Source organism: Paramisgurnus dabryanus, chromosome 2, assembly GCF_030506205.2.
Source record: "Paramisgurnus dabryanus chromosome 2, PD_genome_1.1, whole genome shotgun sequence".
Lineage (NCBI taxonomy): Eukaryota > Metazoa > Chordata > Actinopteri > Cypriniformes > Cobitidae > Paramisgurnus > Paramisgurnus dabryanus.
Genome location: NC_133338.1, coordinates 53,724,859 through 53,751,445, shown reverse-complemented (window position 1 = coordinate 53,751,445; position 26,587 = coordinate 53,724,859). Strand labels below are relative to the sequence as shown.

Here is a 26,587-nt window from a genome sequence, read left to right as displayed (position 1 = left end):
ATGTTTAAAAAAGACAATAACACAATATTGAAATAAAGAGAGAAAAACATGTAATAGAAAGAATAATTCATTTAACCTGTGAAAGATAGACAAAGATATAGAGTGAGTTACCATCAGATGGGATGTCTTGCAGATATTAAAAAAGAATGCAGTGCAGAAGAGCCCAAAGAAGAAGAAAAAAGAGATACAGTCGTATTTCTGTATTTCTCTTGAAAGCCTTCCCCAAGGATTGTGACATCACTACTGGGAAATTTAGACTTGGCAGCTTGTCAATAAATGGAAGTTTACGCAATTCTGATGCCTGTCAGTCTGCAGCTTGTCTTTGAATTGGGGTGCTAGACGATTTTTACTTAATTTACTGAACATTTTGTAAATTGTATTTATAAAACTTATTAAAAAGACAAGAAGAGGTCAGCTTGCTTCTACTAAAGCTGTAACGAATGACCTACGGAGGAAGTCTTCTTGGTCTGATATAATTTTTCATTAGATTGTCAGATAGATGGTGATTATTGTACTTACTGCAGATATGAAGCCTAACCTGAAAAAATAATAAAGCAGAAGGTGTTTTGAACCACCGTAAAACACATTCTGAGGAGATCTCCAGATGTTTCCTGTTTTTATGTCTGATAAAAACCTCTGAGAGCACTCTTCGGATGTGTTAAAATTGTATATCAGTGTTAGTTTAGGAGTTTGTCCAAGAATCCACACACCTCTAAATTAGAGTCATCCTCTCTAAGAGTGAGGGATGTTAATGTTATAAATATTATTTGCTTTCACTAACCCAAGCATTTCTGTGCTAGAAGAAGAAACCCCGAAGACAAACCCCTGTGTTGATTTTTATTTCAGCCTCGTGCACCTGAGATAGTTTAAGTAGATGTCCCTTCAGAAGAAAATGATCATCATGTGGATAGGAGTTATTATCTTTCTTTGTCAGGTAAGATTTTATTCCTCAAATGCAAATTACACCCATGCAAATAATGATGGATTTAGGCATCAGTTCATAGTCTTTACATGCAAAATGGTTGAACGGGTTGTAATAATATGTCAAGCATATTTATATACATTTATATAGACTTTTTTCAAAATCTGTCCTGAATTGGTAAATTGGTTCCAGGTAAATCTTGACTTTTTCTAACAAATGTGCATCTCATGAACTGGCAAGGATAATATATATATATATATATATATATATATATATATATATATATATATATATATATATATATATATATATATATATAAAACTTAATTTTATATATAAACTTAATGGGAGTAATTTCTTGTCACATCGTCTGGACAATTAACACTTGGAATGAGGAATGTAAACAATATTTTTTCCGGACCGATGTCTCTTCTCAGAATGCGAAAACACAGTGGAACTGCAGGTAAGCACTGCAGCTTTTAAATGTGGACATTAATCATTTACTTTATCGTGACGTGACTATTAAAACATGTTATGAGATATCACCACTGATATATTTATAAGCAGCATGCAGAAAACATCTCTCTGACCCCTATAAAAAACAGTTTTATAGTACTAACAAGAACAAAGTCTAATAATAATCGAGTGCTCGTATCGCGTTAAGAATAAATGGGAAAGCAATAGTAACATTATATAAGGATAGATTTATTAACTTTTACCTCGCGCCAAAACATAACAACACAGAAGACACTAAATATGAATAAGAAAACAAGTAATAGTTTGATCATGACACCAAATACTGCTGATTTGATCTCATTTTTGACCATCAAACACAGACAGGGCCAACATCAGAGCCAGGGAATCCCTGTCAGAGATGTAGCCCAGAGAGGGCGGTGGTCAGCGGGGCGAGTGAACACTGACGTCCGCTCATGCTTTGGTTCTCATTCGTACCGAATCTCACTAAGCAAACGCTCAAACAGGCGCTATCTTTACTAATCGACTGTAGATTTAAATATAATACATATACATTCTCGACTGAACTAATCTTAAAACTACACTTTGTGACCAAGAAACGGTAATATAAAGAAACGGCTAATCCATCCATTAAGTTATTATGAGATTCAAAACAGCCGAAAGTGTTACCTGTCATTCTGGTCGCCCTCAAATCCGTGGCGGAAGAAAGTAGTTCCCAAACAAAGAGGCTTTTAAAATAACTCCGTTGTTGTTTTCTAGTTTTCTTTTTCAAACGTGTCGTCGAACTGTTGTATAAAAGCAATATCGCTCTCGGAGTCGTGTGATATAGCTCTACATCATCACGGCTGCTCTATATCATCACAGCTATATCACACTCCTACTCGAGCGATATTGCTTATGTATATATATATATATATACAGAAATCACAATGTATGATTTTTTAAACTATTTATTTGTATGATACGGCTGCAAAAAAGTATTTGAACACCTGTCTACCAGCTGGAATTCTGACCGTCAAAGACCTGTTAGTCTGCCTTTAAAATGTCTACCTCCACTCAATTTATTATTTTAAATTAGATGCACCTGTTTGAGGTTGTTAGCTGCAAAAAGACACCTATCCACCCCATACAATCAGTAAGAATCAAACTACTAACATGGCCAAGACCAAACAGGTGTCCAAAAACACTATTGACAAAATTGTACACCTCCACAAGGCTGGAAAGGGCTACGGGGAAATTGCCAAGCAGCTTGGTGAAAAAGGGTCCACTGTTGGAGCAATCATTAGAAAATGAAAGAAGCTAAACATGACTGTCAATCTCCCTCAGACTGGGGCTCCATGCAAGATCTCACCTCGTGGGGTCTCAATGATCCTAAGAAAGGTGAGAAATCAGCTCAGAACTACACGGGAAGAGCTGGTCAATGACCTGAAAAGAGCTGGGACCACCTTTTCCAAGGTTACTGTTCGTAATACACTAAGACCTCATGGTTTGAAATCATGCATGGCACGGAAGGTTCCCCTGCTGAAACCAGCACATGTCCAGGCCCGTCTTAAGTTTGCTAATGACCATTTGGATGATCCAGAGGAGTCATGGGAGAAAGTCATGTGGTCAAATGAGACCAAAATAAAACTTTTTGGTCATAATTCCACTAAACGTGTTTGGAGGAAGAAGAATGATGAGTACCAACCCAAGAACACCATCCTTACTGTGAAGTATGGGGGTGGAAGCATCATGCTTGGGAGTGTTTTTCTGCACATGGGACAGGGCGACTGCACTGTATTAAGGAGAGGATGACTGGGGCCATGTATTGCGAGATTTTGGTGAACAACCTCCTTCCCTCAGTTGGAGCATTGAAGATGGGTCGAGACTGGGTCTTCCAACATGACAATGACCCGAAGGACACAGCCAGGGTAACCAAGGAGTGGCTCTGTAAGAAGCATATCAAAGTTCTGGCGTGGCCTAGTCAGTCTCCAGACCTAAACCCAATAGAAAATCGTTGGAGGGAGCTTAAACTCTGTGTTTCTCAGCGACAGGCCAGAAACCTGACTGATCTAGAGAAGATCTGTGTGGAGGAGTGGGCCAAAATCCCTCATGCAGTGTGTGCAAACGTGGTGAAAAACTACAGGAAACGTTTGATCTCTGTAATTGCAAACAAAGGCTAATGTACCAAATATTAACATTGATTTTCTCAGGTGTTTAAATACTTATTTGCAGCTGTATCATACAAATAAATAATTGTAAAAAATCATACATTGTGATTTCTGGATTTTTTTTCAACCTGATCTCACGAATTTCCGTGGCATAGTCACGGAATTTTTTGCTCATTTTTCCGTGGCATTCTCACGGATCTCCTCATATTTCCGTGGCCCTGCCACGGACTTTCTTTTCCGTGGCATTCTCACGGATTGGTTACTCAACTGTTTTGTCCTATTTTCTTACCATTGTCGCTTCGGTTTAGGGTTAGATTTACATAAAATGACATCTCTACCCAAACCCAACTCTAACCCCAACGCCAGGCGACAATTGATTAAAGTTTAGAAAATATAAAAGAATACATCAAAAAAAATAGTATAAACCAATACTTAAAGTAAAATACTAACGCAGCACCAAATCTAACCCTAAACCGAAGCGACAATGGTTTGAAAATAGGAAAAAACAGTTGAGTAACCAATCCGTGAGAATGCCACGGAAAAGAAAGTCCGTGTCAGGGCCACGGAAATTTGAGGAGATCCGTGAGAATGCCACGGAAAAATGAACAAAAAATTCCGTGACTATCCCACGGAACTTCGTGAGATCATGTTGTTTTTTTTATATTATGTCTCTCACAGTGGACATGCACCTATGATGACAATTTCAGACCCCTCCATATAACTCACTGTATATATATACAGTAAAATTCAAACATTTTAAATATTTACATACATTACAATTACACATTTACATATATATATATAGACCCTTTTACAGCTCACGTGATCAAATAGCCTGCGCGCGCATTTGGGCAACAGAAGTGGTGTTATTCCCCATTGGTTCTAACGTGGTAGCAACTCAGAAAGTTTATTAAAACGGTTTCTCAACATCAAAATGTCCCGTTGTTGCGTCTGGTTGCACTAATATAATATACTAATATACGTATATATGTATCTGGCAACTTTATTTTTGGCCATCTGCTAACGTCTTTTATCCACTCCACTATAGTACACGGATCTGGTAGCTGTGTTGAAAATGTTGATAAAGTCAATTTTTTAAAATAACTTACTGTTTGTGTTGCTTCACTGTTGATTCTTACGATACTTCCATTGCCTAAATGCGCGCGCATACGCTGCCACGTCATCATTGTGTACAAACAGTAAAAGGGTCTATATATATATATATATATATATATATATATATATATATATATATATATATATATATATATATATATATATATATACACTGTAAAAAAATTCAATGTTATTGCAGCTGGGTTGCTGGTAATTTACCGTAGATTTAAATTTATGTTATTTACTGGCAAGAGTTTGTTCAAAGTTAAATAAATTTTAAATATTAACAAGTCTTTATCTTTACAGAATAAAACTATACAATAACAGCCTCATGCAAAGCATTCTGAGAACCAGAAATCATCATCAACCTTTTTGTGTTTTTTTGCTGCAGATTTTGTTTCCCAGAATGTTTTGCTTGATGCTGTTTTTTTAGTTTTACTCAGTAAAGACAAAGACTTGTAAATGTTAAATGTTAATTTAACTTTGAACAAAATGTTGCCAGTAAATAACATAAATTTAAATCTACGGTAAGTTACCGGCAACCCAGCTGCAATTTCTACGGATTTTTTTTACAGTGATATAGCCGGAGCACAACACAATGTAACAATTTCTGAAATAGAACACAGGGATCTCATCCCTGAACAACAGATTGGAGATGATGGATCCTACCTTAGATCCGCACATGCAGAATGTTTTTATTATACAATTTACAATAATTGTCATCAAAACTTTACCCATAGTTTACATCAGAACATCCCTCCAGAGTAAACTGTTATAATGACAACATGACTAAAACATTTGACTGTCTTATCCGTACACAATGACAAAAGGACTTCTGATGGCACTCATTCATTGACACAGATATTTACTTTTGAGAGATGAACTAAGGGTTTTGAGCAAGAGACTGGCTTTTGCAGGTTATCCATGGTGTTTTGCTATTTGTACAAATTGTTTTGAGAAATGCACTTATTGTTTTGCAAATTGTGAGTTTGATTCGAGAAATGTACCAAAGCGACGGAGAAAAACGTCTCGGTTACGGATGTAACCCTCGTTCCCTGAAGGAGGGAACGGAGACGTCACGTCGTGACCGACGAATTGGGAACTCGCTTAGAGAGACCAATCTGCTTCGAATACTACTAAAACGCCAATGAACTTGGCATTGAGATATTTGCATAATGCTGGCGCCGCCCCGCCAGGTGCGTATATAAGCAGCAGGTGCAAATAAGGAAATTAGCTTCTTTTTCGCTGAGAAAGCCGGAAAGTGTGACCGGCCGTAACAGCAGGTGGCAGCACCTGTGGCGACGGGACGTGACGTCTCCGTTCCCTCCTTCAGGGAACGAGGGTTACATCCGTAACCGAGACGTTCCCTTTCAGTCGGTCACTACGACGTCACGTCGTGACCGACGAATTGGGAATCCCTATCAAAACGCCACTAGGGGCTGACCTCTTCCAGTGACTGCGTAAAAGCCCTCCGGTTCCACTTAAGGAGGAGGAGGTAGGTTTTAAGGCAGAAGGCCGGGCACTAGATGTTCCTTTAACCCCACAGAAGTGCCAGCGACTGGGAAGCGCCCTACCTGAGCGGGATAGGAACGCTGCGGAAGCCACCACCCGTCTTAAGGGCTAATGGTGGGCGAAAGTCAACCGTAGTTGAGGAATAAAGACAGCCGTGGCTGTGTAAGCAAAGCAGTGCTCTGCTAAGGGAAACGTGGGCTGGTAGGATTAACCCCACGGAAAAATACTCACAAAGGAACCCGGTGGGACACAATGTGGAGCCCGAGCCAGACACGTAGGTTCGCGAGGATACAGCTAGTGAAAGGCTGACAGCCAATGCTCCGCAACAAAGGCTGCCAGGGCAGCGGAGGAAGAACAATTCAAACCATTACGCATTTTTGTTCTGAAGGCCTTCCATACTGACACAGTTATGAAGCATCAGTTGGAGGCTGCAAGCCGACCTGCGAGACTGTTCTCCGTGCCCTCCCTGGTGAGGAAAGAACACGAGAGGATACAGGCTCGATACGAACACTGTAAAATCTAATGAACGTATTAGGTGTCGCCCAACCAGCAGCTCTACAGATGTCTGTTAGCGAGGAACCACGAGCTAGAGCCCAAGATGAGGCAACGCTCCGTGTGGAGTGCGCTCTCAAATTAAAGGGGCAAGGAATACCCTGAAGATTATAAGCCAGGGCGATAGTATCAACTATCCAATGAGACATCCTCTGCTTAGTGACAGCTTTCCCTTTCTGCTGGCCACCATAACAAACAAAGAGCTGGTCTGAGGTCCTGAGGCTTTGCGTGCGATCCACGTAGAGTCGCAGTGCGCGTACGGGGCACAACAAAGCCATGGTTGGGTCTGCGTCCTCCGGAGGCAGCGCTTGCAAGCTCACCACCTGGTCTCTGAAAGGAGTGGTGGGAACTTTGGGCACGTAGCCTGGTCTGGGCCTCAATGTTACGCTCGAGGCAGCAGGACCAAACTGAAGGCACGAGTCGTCAACAGAGAATGCATGTAAATCCCCTACTCTCTTCACTGAGGCCAATGCTAGCAGGGTCAGAGCTTTCATTGATAAAAGCTTCAGACTCACAGACTGCAAAGGCTCGAACGGGGGGGCCTGAAGGGCTTTCAGCACCATGGACAGGTCCCAGGGAGGAATAGAAGGAGGGCGCGAGGGGTTTAGCCTACGAGCGCCTCTTAAAAATCTAATAACCAAATCATGCTGGCCAACTGATCTGCCGTTAATAAGTGAGTGATGAGCAGAAATAGCAGCGATATCAACTTTAATGGTGGAGGGTGACAGCCTACCGTCTAACCTATGTTGAAGATATAAAAGCACGATGTTAATAGGGCATTCTCTGGGGTCCTCGCGTTGCGAAGAGCACCAGGTGACGAAAAGGTTCCATTTAAACGCGTAAGCCCGTCTCGTAGACGGAGCTCGTGCCGCGTTAATTGTGTTAGATACCGCTTGCGGTAAATCACCTAAACCTTGCGCGCGCTCAACGACCACACATGGAGATCCCACAGGTCGGGGCGCGGGTGCCATAATGTGCCCCCTCCTTGAGAAAGAAGGTCCTTCCTCAGGGGAATCCGCCAGGGAGGGGCTGTCGCGAGGAGCATTAACTCTGGAAACCAATTCTTGCTCGTCCAATATGGGGCGATCAGTAAAAGGCTCTCCTCGTCCTGCCTGACTTTGCACAGTGTCTGCGCGATTAAGCTCACTGGGGGAATGCGTATTTGCGCATCCCCCGAGGCCAGCTGTGTGCCAATGCGTCCACGCCGAGGCTGCCCTCGGTTAGTGAATAAAATAGGCGACAGTGGGTATCGTCCGGCAACGCAAACAGATCTATCTGCGCACGACCGAACTTCTTCCAAATTAGCTGGACCGTCTGGGGGTGGAGTCGCCATTCGCCGGGGCGCGCAGCTCGAGAAAGCGCGTCCGCTGCTGTATTGAGCGAGCCCGGAATGTGAATGGCACGAAGGGACCTCAGATGCTTCTGACTCCAAAGGAGGAGATGACGAGCGAGATGCGACAGGTGACGGGAGCGCAAACCGCCTTGACGGTTGATATACGCAACGGTCGCAGTGTTGTCGGTGCGTACTAGTACATCCTCCCCTCGCAGCTCCGTAGCGAAGCGTACAAGTCCCAGATATACTGCCCACAACTCTCGGCAATTGATATGCCAGTGCAACTGGGGTGCTGTCCACACCCCCGAAGCCGTAAGCTCGTCGTACGTGGCACCCCAGCCCGTGTCGGACGCATCTGTATGTACAACAGCATGCCGAGCGATCTGTCTCATGGACACACCGGACCTGAGAAACGCGGGGTCCGACCACGGGGGGAATGTTAGGCGACACGCAGGTGTAATGGTTACACGATGGATGCCGGCGCGCCACGCTCTCCTCGGGACTCGATCGTGAAGCCAACGCTGAAGCGGTCTCATATGGAGCAGCCCGAGCGGTGTCACGGCCGCTGCTGCTGCCATATGCCCCAGGAGCTTTTGAAATTGTTTCAGCGGGACCGCATTCTTCCCTCGGAATGAACCGAGGCAAGTCAGAATTGACTGGACGCGCTCTTCTGTCAAACGCGCCGATAAATCGATCGAGTCCAGTTCCATCCCGAGAAAAGAGATCCTCTGCGTGGGGCAGAGTTTGCTCTTTTCCCAGTTGACCCGAAGACCCAAACGGGCGAGATGCCGAAGCGTTAAATCTCTGTGTTCGCAAAGCGTCCGTCGAGAATGCGCTATTATAAGCCAATCGTCGAGGTAAGCCAATATGCGAACGCCGCTCTCTCTGAGGGGTTTTAACGCCGCCTCCACTACTTTCGTGAACACACGGGGAGAGAGGGATAGCCCGAACGGTAAAACTTTGTACTGGTATGCCCGTCCCTCGAATGCAAACCGGAGAAACGGTCTGTGACGAGGGATAATGGACACATGAAAGTACGCGTCTTTCAGGTCTATTGCCGCAAACCAATCTTGGGGGCGAATTGAATTGAATATTTGCTTCGGTGTTATCATCCTGAAAGACCTCCTCTGCAGAGATTTGTTCAGAACGCGCAAATCCAAGATCGGTCGTAACCCCCCGCCCTTTTTGGGTACTATAAAATACGGGCTGTAGAAGCCCGATCTCATCTCGGTTGGAGGGACCGGCTCGATCGCGTCCTTCGCCAGTAGGACTTCGACCTCTGCACGCAGTACATGTGCATCGGACGCTTTCACGTTGGTGAAATGAATGCCCGAGAATTTGGGTGTGTGCCGGTTGAATTGTATTTCGTAACCGAGGCGGACAGTGCGTAAAACCCAACGAGACGGGCTGGGAAGCTGAAGCCAAGCCCCCAGGGACCGTACGAGGGGAATTAACGGCACTACCGGGGTACCCGTGGGGGGGCGGCGGAGCGGGACAGGTGGTACTGCCGGTACGTCTGCTGGGACAGCATAAGTATCTACAGTATGTGTGTGTGTGACACTGACCTGAGCCCGCTGAGGGTGACGGTCGTCTGGTCTCCTCAGCGGAGAGCACAGACTCCGAAGAGGGTGCTGGTGGTCCCGTCTCCTCAGCGGAGAGCTGGAACTCCTCAGAACACCCGCTGGCGATAGAGGAGAGGGAGGAAGAGCATGTGAATGCCCGCTCACATCTCTCTCGATCCTCTGAAGACCTGGAGAAGGAATAGGAATGCACTCTTTTTGTGGTTTTGTGGGTGCCGGCTGAGAAGCCGGCGGAACAGAAACAAAACGAAACCAAGGATTCTCCATCCGGCCCTCTACCGGTGGAGGGAGCGATGCCGTCACCGTCTCCCGAAGAGTGATCCCATCCAATTCCAGGTCGCCCGTTTCAGGGCCGCTTCGATTTCCGTTTACCACGGGAAGCGGGTGGGGCGGGCGGGGCGGGCTGCCGACGGCTGTTCCCCCTCCGTGGCCTGGAAGATGTTCTAGTGGGGGGGGGTGGAGGCAGCCGCCGCAGGGCGCCCTCGGCGAGGAGCAGACGGGGCCGCCGGCGCTGGAGGGCGAGATGCAGGTCGCTTGCGCCGGGGCATGATCTGAGCGATCGCCTCCGTCTGCTTCTGGGCGGCGGAGAACTGCTGGGCAAAAGACTCCACCGACTCACCGAAGAGACCAGCCTGGGACACGGGAGCGTCTAAGAACTTGTTCTTCTCCGCATCCGACATGTCCGCCAGACATAGCCATAAGTGGCGTTCCTGGACCACCATCGTGGACATGGCACGACCAATCGCCTGCGCTGTCACCTTCGTAGCGCGAAGAGCCAGATCAGTGGCAGCCCGGAGCTCCGAAAGGACAGGCGAGTCGTGTCCTCCCTCGTGCAGATCCCTCAAGGCTTTGGCTTGGTGAACCTGCAGCAACGCCATTGCGTGCAGGGCTGAGGCCGCCTCTCCACATGCCTGGTGGGCAGCGCCCGTTAAACCGGAGGACTGTCTGCAGGCACGAGAGGGGAGGGTTGGGCGGTCCTTCCAAGAGGGAGCGTGTGCCGGACACAGTTGCATCGCGACAGCACGCTCCACGGGAGGGATCCCCGTATAACCCTTAGCGGCTCCGCTGGTGAGGGAGGTGAGGGGGGAGGGCTGAAACGGCCGTAATCTCGTGGAAAACGGCGACTTCCAGGTTCTAGTCAGCTCCTCGTGCACCTCGGGGAAGAAAGGCACCGGTGGAGAGGGTTGTGAAACCCGGGCAGCTCCAAAGAACCAATCATCCAGGCGGGACGGTTCGGGCTGAGGGGGGGAACCCACTCTAACCCTACGGTCTCCGCCGCTCGAGCGAGCACGGCCACCATCTCTGGATCGAACTCCGGCGTCCCAACCCGACCAGAGGGAGGAAGGGCGTCGGGGTCCACGTCAGGGGGAGGAGGCCCACCCTCGGATGCTGCGGCGTCGGTGGACCCGGAGGGCGGCGCGATGGATTCTAGAGACATCGTAGAACACGACGCTGAAGTCTCCATCGGCACATCAACCGGCTGTGGATGAGGAGGCTGAGAGCCTGAGGACGAATCCCCCGCTCGGCTCAGCACAGTGATGCGCAGGTCGTCCTTAGAGAGCTTCACAGCCGCACCGTGGCGGCGTTCAGCACTCGCATGACGAGGGTTGCGTTTTTCCCGGAGGAAAGACAACCGTCTGCGCAAATCCACAAGGGACATGTTCTCGCAGTGAGAACACTTACCCCCAGCGAACGCTGCCTCTGCGTGCTCGATGCCCAAACACGAAAGACAACGCTCGTGACCGTCCTTCGGACCCATGTATTTGCCGCACCCAAGATCGCACGGACGAAAAGCCATCCTGAAAAGGACGCTGATGTCCGGATATACGAGAGAGTGGCTGCCTTTAACAAGGCACAAAGCTCTCTCGTATCACTCTTTTAGGGAAATTCACTCAGATGCTCAGTTGATGATGCGCACAGGGAAAGGCAACGCACACACTAAAACTCAAAACAACAAACAGGTGTAGAGTCGTGGAATTAAGCGAAGCGTCCGCTGTGGTACTGCTAGTCCAACCAACTTCAGCAATCGAATCCCACCAGAGTAAAGTAGCTTCTCAGTAGCAGATACTGCCGGCTTTCGAAGCGATAAAAAGCTAATTTCCTTATTTGCACCTGCTGCTTATATACGCACCTGGCGGGGCGGCGCCAGCATTATGCAAATATCTCAATGCCAAGTTCATTGGCGTTTTAGTAGTATTCGAAGCAGATTGGTCTCTCTAAGCGAGTTCCCAATTCGTCGGTCACGACGTGACGTCGTAGTGACCGACTGAAAGGGAACTAGAAGAGAGGGTAACGTTTGAAAGTTGTTTTAATATAATATTTTTACAATATATCACCTACAGGAAATATTTATATTTAACAACATAATATTATTTAGTGTTACAGTTTGAGATGTAAATGGAGTTTAACCATTTGAGTATTTCACCAGATTTGGACAAAGTATAATCAGACACATTTTGCATGAACTAAGAATGAAAAATACTTATACATATAGCATTTATTCATTTTAGGTTATGTTAATTTTAGCATTTATTAATACATTTTAAAGTTTTTATGCATGAACTAACAAAGATAAAAAAGCTGAAAATGCATTGCTCAAATGTTAGCTAACGCATTTACTAATGTTAACAAATACAACCTTTAAAGTGTTACCAAATATTTTACTGATATTTTACTGTCTTTTATTGTTGCATTATTTAGGTATTTTCATGTGGATTTGCCGAGGAGTCGTCATGCACACCTGGATTTGATTCAGAGTCGTTTGTGTTTAAAGTGAACAGAGATCATCTTCACAGAGGAAAAACACTAGGAAGAGGTAAAAGAGACTCACAATCCTCTTTAAATAACAACAACTTAACATTTAAAGTGTTGTGTTACAATGTTAAATAATATTAGGCTCTGCACTACTGTATTTAGATGTTTAAACAATAATTTCATGTGTTTTTCTCTGACAGTAATCTTCAATACCTGTGATGTAAGATCAAGATCAGTCTTTCAGTCGGATGACAAGCGGTTCAGTGTGAGAACAGATGGAAGTGTGACACTGAAGACACCGGTGACTCTTCATGATGGATATATGATGTTTGATGTACACGCTTGGGACTCCAGTGGTATGAAGCACACAGCATCTGTCAGAGTTGAATGTACTGCAGACCATCATGAAGATCATCACATGAATACTGCGGTGAACATCACTACACAGGTACACACAAGACAAACTCAACTGTGACAAGACTTGTGTAACTCTTTATAGTCATGTACTGTAGGCGTAGGTCATACTGGCTAAATGTGGCCAAGTTTTGGAGGCTGGTTGACCAGATAATGACCAGCATAGACCAGCTAACTGTAAAATGTGTTGAGGTGCAATTTAAAAATGAATTCGTCCCTAAAATTAAACATTTGGATTTTCAGATGAAATCTTTCCCTGATGATTTGGTCGTGAGGTTTCCAAGGTCTTCAGCAGGTCTAAAGAGATCAAAGAGAGGTTGGGTTATTCCACCACTGAAAGAATCTGAAAACAACAAAGGTCCTTTTCCACAATTTCTGGCTCAGGTGAGTAAACATAATGAATTTACTGTACACTATTTAATATAAAACAGGCTTGTGTGTTACTGACTTTGTGTCTTTCTGTATTTAGATCAAGTCAGATTATGCTAAGGAAACTACGTTGACATACAGTATCACAGGTGAAGGAGCAGATCTGCCACCTGTGGGTCTTTTCACATGTGATACACATACAGGAAAAGTTTCTGTGACGCAGCCCCTCGACAGAGAGAAAAAAGCTTCATATAAAGTAAGTTATTTTCAGGTTTAAACTTTACTCACAATTGTCCTCTTATAAATAGTTGTCCACAGTCACCACAGATATTTAACACTTCACATATCTTCAGCTCATCGCTCATGCTGTTGGAGAAGGAGGTGTAAGAGAGAAGCCAATGGAAATCATTATTGAGGTGATTGATATGAATGATAATAAACCTCAGTTTACTCAAAATCCTTTTCATGGAAAAGTTCCTGAGGCTGCACCGAAAGGTAAGTGTTTTATTTCAATTCATCTTAATCCTTCATATGTCTTTAATGTTGAATTAATATGATTGATTATAAATATTAACACAGTTAATGTCCCCTGACTTGTATGTTAATTCTGTATTAGGAAAACTTTCATAACGTACATAAGTTGAAGTTTGAATTCCATTTACGACATTTGTAATGTTAGCGTGTCATGAGAATTTTTTCACGCTTTCTTCTTAAACATTCATTTGAGACACTAAGAAAAAATGAGCTGGTGACTTCTTTTTTCGAGGGTGTTTAATGCAAAGTTTGTCACGACATGTATGTAGCCGTAGCCCGTCATGTGTGTGGTTCCTTTTTTTTAAATATGTGTTCTGCACTTTGAGAGATCGTGTGTGCATCACGTGTCTTGTCAAAATAAGTGCCTGCTGCAGATGCGTCTTAAGGGTTTATTATAAAAGAGACGCTCGCGTTTGCCAGATACTCGCATAATCTCATGCGTTACTGTTAAGGGAGTGTCTTGTGTGTATTTTGTGAATATGAGCGTCTTTTTTTTCATAAACGGTTTTGACGCGTGTGGAGCAGCCACTTATTTTGACAAAACAGGTGATGCACATGACACAACAAACACATATTTTGAAAACGCAAGTTACACACACGACACTCCGAACACTTTTTTTCAATTAGCGCCTCTCGGATGAGCAGTCACGAGCCACCATGGTTGATAGTTAAGCTTTATTGAATTTGGGAATTGGGATTCAGAAACCTGAGGAGTTTAGAATGACTTTTTTAGACTACTTTTGGGCTCTTTTTGGGCTAAGTGTACACTCACCTAAAGGATTATTAGGAACACCATACTAATACTGTGTTTGATGCCCTTTCGCCTTTCGAACTGCCTCAATTCTACGTGGCATTGATTCAACAAGGTGCTGAAAGCATTCTTTAGAAATGTTGGCCCATATTGATAGGATAGCATCTTGCAGTTGATGGAGATTTGTGGGATGCACATCCAGGGCACGGAGCTCGCGTTCCACCACATCCCAAAGATGCTCTATTGGGTTGAGATCTGGTGACTGTGGGGGCCATTTTAGTACAGTGAACTCATTGTCATGTTTAAGAACCCAATTTGAAATGATTCGAGCTTTCTGACATGGTGCATTATCCTGCTGGAAGAAGCCATCAGAGGATGAGTACATGGTGCCCAAAAAGGGATGGACATGGTCAGAAACAATGCTCAGGTAGGTCGTGGCATTTAAACGATGCCCAATTGGCACTAAGGGGCCTAACAAGTGCCAAGAAAACATCCCCCACACCATTACACCACCAACACCAGCCTGCACAGTGGTAACAAGGCATGATGGATCCATGTTCTCATTCTGTTTACACCAAATTCTGACTCTACCATCTGAATGTCTCAACAGAAATCGAAACTCATCAGACCAGGCAACATTTTTCCAGTCTTCAACTGTCCAATTTTGTTGAGCTCGTCTAAATTGTAGCCTCTTTTTCCTATTTGTAGTAGAGATGAGTGGTACCCGGTGGGGTCTTTTGTTGTTGTAGCCCATCCGCCTCAAGGTTGTGCGTGTTGTGGATTCACAAATGCTTTGCTGCATACCTCGGTTGTAACGAGTGGTTATTTCAGTCAAAGTTGCTCTTCTATCAGCTTGAATCAGTCAGCCCATACTCCTCTGACCTCCAACAAGGCATTTTCCCCCACAGGACTGCCACATACTGGATGTTTTTTCCTTTTCACACCATTCTTTGTAAACCCTAGAAATGGTTGTGCGTGAAAATCCCAGTAACTGAGCAGACCGGCCCATCTGGCACCAACAACCATGCCACGCTCAAAATTGCTTAAATCACCTTTCTTTCCCATTCTGACATTCAATTTGGAGTTCAGGAGATTGTCTTGACCAGGACCACAGCCCTAAATGCATTGAAGCAACTGCCATGTGATTGGTTGATTAGATAATTGCATTCATGAGAAATTGAACAGGTTTTCCTAATAATCCTTTAGCACAATGCAAACTTTTATTTTAAAAGGTCAAAAATGACCCCTTTAAATATTGACAATAGCAATGGGTTTTAATCACACTTTTATTTCTCATTCTCTGAAGATTATGAGTTTATGACGGTCACAGCCACTGATGCAGATGATCCAAATACTGAAAATGGTGAAGTCAGATACACAATTATCAGCCAAGATCCACCATCACCAAATCCAAATATGTTTGCCATCAATGCTGTAACCGGAGGGATTCATGTGATCGGTTCAGGCCTGGATAGAGAGGTGAGAGATGACATTTAATGATTGTAATGTAGTTCATGAAGGGAAAAACTCACCTGTGAACATCTTCTCTTTCAGAAATGGTCCAAATATACTTTGGTCCTTCAGGCTGCAGACCAGCAAGGAGGTGGTTTTGTAACAGACGGCAAAGCTGTTATTATTGTCACTGACAGCAATGATAATCCACCTCAATTTGATCAAGACACGGTAGTGTGCTGTTCATCATCTGTCATCTAAATATCTAAGAGAATCAATAAAAAGTCTTATGTTTACACAAATCTTTTTGTTTTTAGTACACTGTATCTGTCCTAGAGAATCAAGTTGGAGTTGAAGTTGCCAAACTCACAGTTACTGATGATGATGATCCTGGATCACCTGCCTGGTCAACCAAGTATAAGATTATCAGTGGTGATGAAGGAGGCGTTTTTAATATCAGTACTGGACCCAGTCAGCTGGAGGGAATCATCACCACTGTGAAGGTACTGAATGATCTTCATAATGTTGATCAGACAGATGTTTGTGTTGATGTACTGTAACTGAAGTCTTTTCTTGTCCATACAGCCGCTGGACTACGAGAAGACCAAGCAGTTCATTTTGTCTGTGATTGTTGAGAACGATCATCCGTTTGTCGGCCCTTTGCCCACCTCCACCGCCACAGTCACTGTCAATGTTGAGGATGTGAACGAGCCTCCGGTGTTTAATCCAAAGGAGAAGTACATTACTAAACCTGAAGATGTTCCTGTTGGTAGTGACTTGGTTGCTTTTACAGCCACTGATCCAGACATTGGAAGATCACAGAAGTTAAGGTAAGATTTCTTCAAAACTTTATTTCTTAATGATCAGGCATGTTTTTGTTAAAGCGAGATGAAGTTTTTCTCGACTAATTTCTTTTTTCGTTCCTTACAGGTACAGAATCGGCAGTGATCCCGCTGGCTTTCTCAGTGTCGTTAAAGATACGGGAATGATCAAAGTCAAGAAACTTATGGACAGAGAATCTATTGAGGTCGAAGATGGCAAATACAAAGCTCTTATTCTGGCCGTTGATGATGACGGTAATGTGGGTTTGTTTTGGGAGAGGGGTGCAGTTAAGATTGTTGAATTATTTTTCTAATAAGTTTGTACTTGTGTACAGCTGAAGCTAGAGCGACCGGCACAGGAACCCTGATCATTGAGCTGGAGGATGTGAATGATAACGCTCCCTATATTAATGAAAGGGAAATAAAGATCTGTAATCAAGAGGCGCCTCCAGTCCTCCTCTCCATCACTGATAAAGACTTATATCCCAAAACTGCACCCTTTAGTGTTGAAACTCAGGGAGACACCATGAAAAACTGGACTGCCAAGATGAATGATTCAGGTATGAATTTATTTTGGGGAAAAATTATTTGGACATCAAATTCTTTCATAACTGATTTGTATTCTAATGATTATAATGTGCCCCGATGTGCAGCAACCGGCATTGAGCTGATGCTAAAATCTGCGCTGGAGCCTGGCGTCTACAATGTAGTCCTGAGAGTTTTTGATCAGCAGAAGCTGATTCAGGACAGCACGATTAAAGCCACCGTGTGTGATTGCAAGGGAGAAAGTGTTGTGTGCAGTGATGCTGGAGTTGGTAACCCTTGTGAAAAATTAGCGTACTTAAGTGTATTGAAAGCATACTTTTTGTGTGCTTAAAATAATAAAAGTATACTTTTTGAGAAGTGCACTTGCTGATAATATAATATAATATAAATTAAAGACCACTTAAGCGTAATTAAATGGAATACACTTTAATGACACTATTTATTAACACACTTAAGTGCACTTTTTACAACTGCACTTTGTAAGAATATGTATTTAATTTTAACTTATATTAAGTACACTTTCATCATAATATTTATAAACACACTTAAGTGCACTTTTAAAAATGCACTTTGTAATAATATCTAATTAATTTGAACTTATAGTAAGTACACTTTCATCATAATATTTATAAACACACTTAAGTGCACTTTTAAAAATGCACTTTGTAATAATATCTAATTAATTTGAACTTATAGTAAGTACACTTTCATTATAATATTTATAAACACACTTAAGTGCACTTTTAAAAATGCACTTTGTAATAATATCTAATTAATTTGAACTTATAGTAAGTACACTTTCATTATAATATTTATAAACACACTTAAGTGCACTTTTAAAAATGCACTTTGTAATAATATCTAATTAATTTGAACTTATAGTAAGTACACTTTCATCATAATATTTCACTAACACACTTAAGGACACTTTTTAAAAATGCACTTTGTAATAATATCTAATTAATTTGAACTTATAGTAAGTACACTTTCATCATAATATTTCACTAACACACTTAAGGACACTTTTAAAAAATGCACTTTGTAATAATATCTAATTAATTTGAACTTATAGTAAGTACACTTTCATTATAATATTTATAAACACACTTAAGTGCACTTTTAAAAATGCACTTTGTAATAATATCTAATTAATTTGAACTTATAGTAAGTACACTTTCATCATAATATTTATAAACACACTTAAGTGCACTTTTAAAAATGCACTTTGTAATAATATCTAATTAATTTTAAATTATAGTAAGTACACTTTCAACATAATATTTATAAACACACTTAAGTGCACTTTTAAAAATGCACTTTTTAATACTGTCTAATTAAGCTTAACTTATAGTAAGTACACTTTCATCACAATATTTCTTAACATACCTAATTACACTTTTTAAAAATGCACTTTGTCTAATTTAGTTTTACTTAAATGTAACCCTGGTTAAATAATTAAATATTATTATTTTAAAAGTGTGCTTAAATATAATAGAGACTATTCATACATCTACATTTATTATATAAATGAAGAAATACATGTGAATAATTCAATCTGAATTATAAATCTGAAATGAGTAAACCAATCGGAGTGTTTAATTGTAAGCTCCGCCCCTTTTTTGCTTTCAGATCGCGTCTCAGTTCAGAGGAGAGATGCAGAGCGACAGAGAGACACTCGATCTAACGCGAGAGTGTTTAATTTGATTAAATATGACTTTTAAGTTCATATAAACTGAAGAAATCAGAATTTAACTTGCATATATTCAATGATACAGCGTGATTGGGCACTTTTTGAGCTTTCATTTTGACCTGGTGAGTTTGTTATAATTACCAATGTTATAATTAGCCATAAAAACGAATGTCAACACTTTAAATGACATATCATTTTATTTGTTTAATCCATACGAGACAAAATGGCGTTATATTGTGATGTTATATGGGTTGGATTGTTCATTGCAGTGTAATTATGTAAAACCACATGGTGCCTTGTGTTCACTGCTGTTCGCTGACGCCATTTTGGTTGCACGTGCCTGTGAAAGACAAAAAGAGAGAGAAACACGTGAATAGACAGGTATTTGTCTAAATTGTCATTTATTATGATGATCAGGCACGTGCAGAGGGGGGGGGCGGCGGGTGCCCAAGCACCTGCCCCTTTACCCCTGGATGACCAAAGTGCCCTTTTTGTCAAGGCATTTTTTTGTAATTAAATGCCCTTTTGTGAAGGCCTGCCCAATCTAACTATTAGTAAAATTAATAAAAAATAATTTAGACGCAAATAAAATTAGTCACATGATGACGTATTGACCTTTCATTGGACAATCTCTTTAGGGAAACCTCACAGCGCTAGCAGCGCCCACACGTGCACGACACGGTGCGCAGTACAGGGAGTATCCTCCTCGAGCCGGCATTGAACCGAAGCGATATGCTTGTTATATTATTATTATTATTTTACAAGAACAACGTGAGGAGAGCATGCACAGCTTTTGTTTATTGCTGTCTGTGTGTATTAACATCTCTACAACGTTAGATGCAAACAGGGCTCTCAAGTCACGCATTCGGCGGGAGACACACGCATTTCAGCCAGTTTACACGCCAGTGACGCCACACCTTGCATTTCTCACGCTGAAAATAAAACATTCTTCCCATATAAAAGCAATGGATGAGGCAAAGGCAGGGACGTTCTCTGCCGGGAGTTCATACAGGTAGCTGTCTCGAGTTTTTAGGTGTGCTCAACTTCACGCAGCAATGCAAGAACCGAAACGCACATGACATCAAAGTACCGCGAGAAATATTCGGGTAATCATACGGAGGAGTTTGATTTCAAATCGCTCTCGCGCTGTTCTAATGTCATCCACCTGTCACGCGGAGTTTGTTGGAGGAGCAAGATCCGATGAATACGGTAAAAAACTCGTTTAATTTTTGTATCCTATTGAATTTACGATTCCTGGACTCGCCTTTGATAAAAGACAATGTGAGCTGATGTTGGGTAATATAGCCATACTCGTGCTAAATTATTAACTCAGTCAAAAACTCTCCAGCTTTGCAACCAGTTTTAGTTTACCTGAAAATAAAGAAAGTACTAGAGGCTTCATAAAATGAATGAAAGGAGAGATGAATGTCATTATTTTATTGCCGTGTCATCAAGGCATCAAAGTGTGCAAAAACACAACACAAACACGATTCAAAACTATAGGCTACTCTCTTTGTATACAAATTTCGAACAGGATTAGAATAGAATAGAATCATATTTTAAATATGACAACAAAAACACAAGACTGTAAACATAATAATATCTTAATGTCACAATGCAATAATATCATATAATTTCAAAACTGCATATATTGTTGACACACACAAACACAAAATGAAATGCACTGTAAGTCGTTTTGGATAAAAGTGGCTGCTAAATGCATAAATATATAGATATAAAACTCAGTCTATATAGATTTTTCTCTCTCACTCTATTTGCAAGGAAAATAAAGGAAATCGTTAGACTTAAAATCATCTTTCTATTCTGTATGACTTTATTATTTGTTTCAGTTGTGTGCTTGCGTGTCAGCGAGCAAAGTGCCCTTTTTATTTTTTGAGCACCTGCCCCTCCAATGGTCTCTGCACGGCCCTGATGATGATGGCACTTATGTATGTATTTTATTTGTTTCCTGTATTATGTACAATTGTTAATCGTTATTGATACACAATATTGAATGTTTTTTCCTTTCGTATGAAGATTCCTTGAGCTGGATTTTCCTAATTGATGGCGAGCAGAGCATGTGAGCGGTGCGTAGCGGGAGCGGAGCGTTGAGCGGTGCGGTAATATTTCCATCAGAGCGCAGAGCGCATTTCCGAAAATTCCGCTCCGCTCGCTCAATACGCTCAGCACCGCTCGCTCATCCCAGAATGCCCTTTGGTAATTTGCTAGTTCGAGAATCTGTGAAAATGGCTAGCAATAAGTTATGGAGTTCAAATATTGTTTTAATGAAGTTGTCAGCCTTATATATAAATGAAAGAAATGAAACTAAGATGACAGAATAACTGTAGCGTCGTCTGCATCTAGATGCAGTTTTAAAGATTAAAATAACTTTAATCTAACTGATCAACACAAATACAAATATATTTATAACTGATTGCTTAAAACCACTTAAAATAAAAACATTTAATAGTTCTTTGTGTATGTACAGCGGCCACTACGTGGATGAGGAAGCTGTAGCCAAAAACGCCGGTGCATTTAGTATTAACTGACTGAACACTTGACTTACCTGGACATTTAGATATTACATTTTTTCATCAACAGGATCTGCGTGGAACATTATAAACATTGATGATAATCTGCCGACTCGACTGATTCAGCACGTCCTCTATTTTACAGAGAGTCCGCTTAATTAACGGCTTTTCGTTCGGTCCGCGTGACCTAAACATTTTTGTTCTGTAATTTGTTCTCGTATAGGCTATATTTCTACATATTTTCGACCATGTAACATTTGGGATAAAATGTAAGTTGTTAGATAGCATTTAACCTGATAAGGAACACTGTGCCGTACACGGCACACCCCCTCCCTTGCACGTGAGGCTCCATTACGTCATTGTAACTTTGAAGCATTAAATCTTCAAAATATACGGTCATGCGGCACATCGTTGTAAAGCTTAGACTTTCGGGATTCCATTAAGCGCACACAGAAAGCATAATATGATTTTTAGCAGTCATAAAACTGTAATCTAGTTGTTAGTTACCTGAACCGGGCGGCGCCGATTTAGGATATTTACTTACCTTCAAAATCTTTCCTTTATCCTCTTCGGCATGGGCGCGGGAAGTGGGGGTGCTGCAGGGGCTGCAGCACCCCCTGGTGGCAAAGATTTAAAACGGCGATGACAATAAAATGATGGCTTATAAATATCTCTGATTGTTTGTTTCTGTTCCAAGACATTTTGTATGTCATGCTTGGGGTGTGTGATGAGGAGAGGGATAATTTTAGTAATTTTAAAATTATTTAATTTAATTCAGTGTTTATTAGCCAATCAGATTTGTTTTGACGACGTGATAGCGATTCAGCCCTGCGAAGAGACGGGTTGCACGGTAACATCATTAACTGGTTGCGCGCAACCGAGAGGCAGAAAGAAGAGATGTCCATTGTGTTGTAGGCTAGTAGCTGTGTCTGTTAGTCAAAATGCCAAGGAGTTGTTGCGTGGGAAAATAGTACCAACAGAGTCAGTACCAACAGAGTCAGTGCTGGGTGCCTGATGTTAACATAGATGCGACTATTACGTTACTAGTCTAACATTATCCATGTATCACAGTAACACTGCAAAAATAAAGACAGAAAAACAGATCCAACTAAAATCAAGTTTTATTTATATACATACAATAAAGAACGCTTCAATAATTAAGGTTGTTGCAGTAGCGGATCAGCTCACCAAGCGGGCTTTCTGCCTCCTGGATGCGCGCTGCGCACCCTGTAGTAAACCTGCTGCAACCCGTCTATACGTATAAGCATAACAGACAAGCATGCACACTCACAGCCACAATGACGAATGCATTTAGGCTATCTGTATCTATCAGCTTCGCAATGTCTCTGAAGAGAATTTTGGATTTTTTCAATCACACAGCCCAAAAGTCCCGAGGACTAGCGTTATTTCTCCAACTGACTCCTCATCCTGCATATCAGAGAAAGGTCATCTTTTCAAAAACTATTTAAAAATATAGGCAAATTGTTTCGTGGTGTTTAACGCACATGTAAATGTTACAGAACATTTAAAGTAACATTTAAAGTAAAAAAAGATTGAATTAAATGATTAAAACGACATGAAAGGAACTAAAGTGTAAAGCCTTTATGTACAACAAGGAACATGCGCATTTAAGAGTGGTGGGCATTTCAAAAATTTATATAAATTATTCCCATGCATCGATTTTAATGTTAAACATCTATAAATTCAAATGAATCTATATGGAATATATTCCGACAATTTAGGATATGATGTTCGAATTTTAAAGTCGAAAAATATCTTATTTTTACACCGCCGTGCAGGAGGCAAAGCAAACTGAATCAAAACTTAACACACAAATATTACACTTACGTGTAAAAACAGAATTACATGAAACCCGTAAATTAAAAGGTCCAATCGCCTTAACTCGAGTAATGTCAATAAAGTTTCCATGTTAGAATTTAGAAATAGTAAAAACTTAAGCAAAGTAAAAACAAAGACGGCGTATAGGCTACTGGTATGAGTGAGAATGTATACATAAACTGTTTCCATGCCTTCGACTTTCCTGCAAACTTGCTCAAAGTTAATTCTCCTGTTTTTCTTTTTTTCTTTACATCTTTAAACTCCATGTTGCGCTTAAGCTACTGTACTACAACATACAGAACAGCAGACCCATGCGTGATGGGTGCCAGAGGAGACTCCGCACATGACTCGCGTTGCATTTTGTAAATTTACAAAGCATTTTGTAATTTGTGTAACTTTTTGGACACCTTTGTTACTTTGGCCTAGTCTATATATAATATTTCTGATTATATGGCATAGCTTTCTCCCCACTCAATGAGGCTAATAAAGTAATAATGAAAAATATGCTTAATCAACGGCCGGCTAGAGGATAGTAGCAGAAAATAAGGACCCGGCAGAGAATTCAAACTCTACTATGTTGCAATAGGCTATAGTTTGTATGCCCCGTCAGCTCATCTTTACTTTATGGATGGGAGGTGCGAGTGAGTTTTTAAAAGAAGACATTTATAGGTAGAGTGGTCTGCAGAATAAAAAGCTTGTGAACAACTTTAAAATGTTATAACTCCATACCAACCCCAACCCCCGGCTGCATCCGCACCCCAGCACCCCCTACCGAAAATATCTTCCCGCGCCTCTGCTCTTCGGTGAAATTGTCCAAAACAAATTGTTCATAAATCCCCAAAAGTCCAAGGAAATGGAATATCCAAGCCTTTTAATCCAAAACGATTTGTTCATCTCACAATCTTGACGTTTCTGACCGAATTACGATATAAATAGTGTATACAATAAGTTCACTAACAGACATTCGTTCGAATCTCACTTTTCATTCATAATGAATATATTCGGATGTCATGTTTATTGTGCAACGTCTGAGGAACAAATGCGCCCCCTTGTGGAATTTCAGCCGTTCCATAAGAGGCTACGCTTGTTCTTGTACTGAAATGATGAAATGTTTAGTCTGACTAAAATGATCTATCCAGATTAATTTAGCCAAAATAATGATTTATTCGTTTTCATAGATACATGTTAATTTATCTACTAATATACTATTGAAAATGCCATAAATAAATATTCTGTATTGCATTCGTTTTGTACATTTACAGGTTCATAAATACTGTTTAATTTTAATTTCTTTAAGACACTGTGTTCTGTTTTTACCGATGCAATGTAAATTCGCAATTTAATAAATGATCATTAGACTGATGTGACCTACCAAAGACTTGTTAATTTAAAGTTCATTCATTTCTTTTTTGGTTGTCTGTTAAAATGTAAAAAAATAATAACTTTGAGTTTATTTTTTTCTAAGGGATGTAATTATTCAATATTGATAGTTGTTTGTTTGATTCCAATTTAACAATATTAAAATGAGTTTTTTTTTGTTTGGACATATACAACTCATAATTAATTTATTAAATGTACTTTTGCAAAACAAAAAATCTGATTCATAATTTGACTACCAAACTGTTTTATTGTCAGTGTAAGCATTGTGGTTTTTGTTTGTTTGCAATGCATTAAACTGAAATGAATACATATTTAATTAACTAGATTTGTTTTTCAGTATTTTGAGACGTACATAACCATATTTCACATACAATAGAAGTAGTGAAAGTACATACTGTAGAAAGATGCAATGAAATCACTTCACTGCTCTGAAATCACAGTTCAACTGATTGCATTTAATTTTATATATTGGAATTTATTTTGCAAACTTGTATTTGAAACATTACATTTAATGAGTAATTAAATGTACTGTTAATATACATTAACTTATTTTTAATTTCACATTAATTGCTTGACAGTAGATTGAACAGTGCACTTTAAGTATATTTTAAAAACACTAGAAGCAATTATGAAAGTAGATATAAAGTTGTAATAAAGTACCACTTAAGTTGTTCAAAAAAATCACTCTTAATGGCAACTTATTACATTTTATTTCAACTTAATATATGATATATGTTAAATTAATTACACTTAATGTGCATTCAGTGCGCTGAAAAGATTGCATTTAATTCACACTTAAGTGTATATACTTAAAGTGTATTATTTATGTAATAAGTACACTTTATAAAAGTACACTTAAGCACACTTTTTTTTCACAAGGGAAATCACTTGCATCATTTTGGCTCTGCTGTTTATATCCTATCTATTATTGGTAAATTTTATAAGACCACAGATTTGTTTTGTACAGAGCCCCTAAGGGGACACTTAAAACTATAGCGTGCGCACGTGAAACTATCGCGTTTAGTTTTGCCTGCGCACGTGAAACTATCGTGTGGGCACGTGAAACTTGCGCGCACACATGAAACTATTGTGTGCGCAAGTGAAAGTAAAAGTTTCACGTGCACACGCAAAACTAAACTTTTTAAAAAAATACTGCACAAGAAGGTTTTGCGTGAGCACATGAAAGTTTCACGTGAGCAAGCAAAAGTTTCACGTGAGCACATGAAACTAAACTTTAGATTTTTTTACTCCAATGTCACCTTAGGGGCTCGGTAGTTTTGCTCAAGGTTGTGTTTGATTTTCTTTGTCCACCTTAAATTCTATTTTAGCACATGAAAGGATGTAACAATATGAATTTTTTTCACCTTTTTCACCTCTGATGAGTTTAGCCAAGTTTAAACTCTTCATAGTTTTTATACAATTGTTTGTGTTTATTTCTAATTGATTGTGATTTTGCAACTTGTAACACTTCTGAAACACTGTTAACAAAAATGAAATTCAATGCATGTTAAAACAGAACAACATCTATGATAGACAAGTGCAATTAAAAATCATCAGCATCTACCGCCATTTCATCATCTTTCAGATACTCACAAACTCAGTTGTTTTCCATTTCTATCTTCTTACGAGGTGAAAACTAAAAATTTCTTCTCACTTACAAAAGTTAAATTCAAGATAAAAATGGTTTAGATTAGCTTGCCTTATTGATTTTTTTAAGAGATAGACAATTCTATTGGATTCTGTTGAGTCTAAAAAACATCAAATTTTAATCTTGGCCCTTTTTTCTATTAAATTAAATCATGTGTAAAAAACACTACACTGTAAAAAATTTCCCTGTAAAAAAACGGTATTATGCTGGAAGCTGTGG

At 40.8% G+C, this 26,587-nt stretch overlaps 1 protein-coding gene across 2 annotated transcripts; it reads left to right on the top strand.

Moving 5' to 3' along the window:
* The first annotated feature begins 828 nt into the window (after window positions 1-828).
* On the top strand, window positions 829-26,516 carry LOC141279806 (cadherin-1-like). 2 transcript variants are annotated; one of them, XM_073813173.1, is made up of 14 exons: window positions 829-934; window positions 12,340-12,454; window positions 12,594-12,841; window positions 13,051-13,191; window positions 13,277-13,432; window positions 13,530-13,671; window positions 15,768-15,940; window positions 16,016-16,144; window positions 16,231-16,416; window positions 16,499-16,743; window positions 16,844-16,989; window positions 17,070-17,294; window positions 17,388-17,549; window positions 25,600-26,516. In XM_073813173.1, the coding sequence occupies exons 1-14, from the start codon at window positions 875-877 to the stop codon at window positions 25,653-25,655; spliced, it is 2,184 nt and encodes a 727-aa protein (XP_073669274.1). In that variant the 5' UTR covers window positions 829-874; the 3' UTR covers window positions 25,656-26,516. The 2 variants fall into 2 exon arrangements, with proteins under 2 accessions (XP_073669274.1, XP_065117806.1); XM_065261734.2 differs by lacking the exon at window positions 25,600-26,516 and having other exon boundaries at window positions 17,388-17,816.
* Window positions 26,517-26,587: the final 71 nt, after the last annotated feature.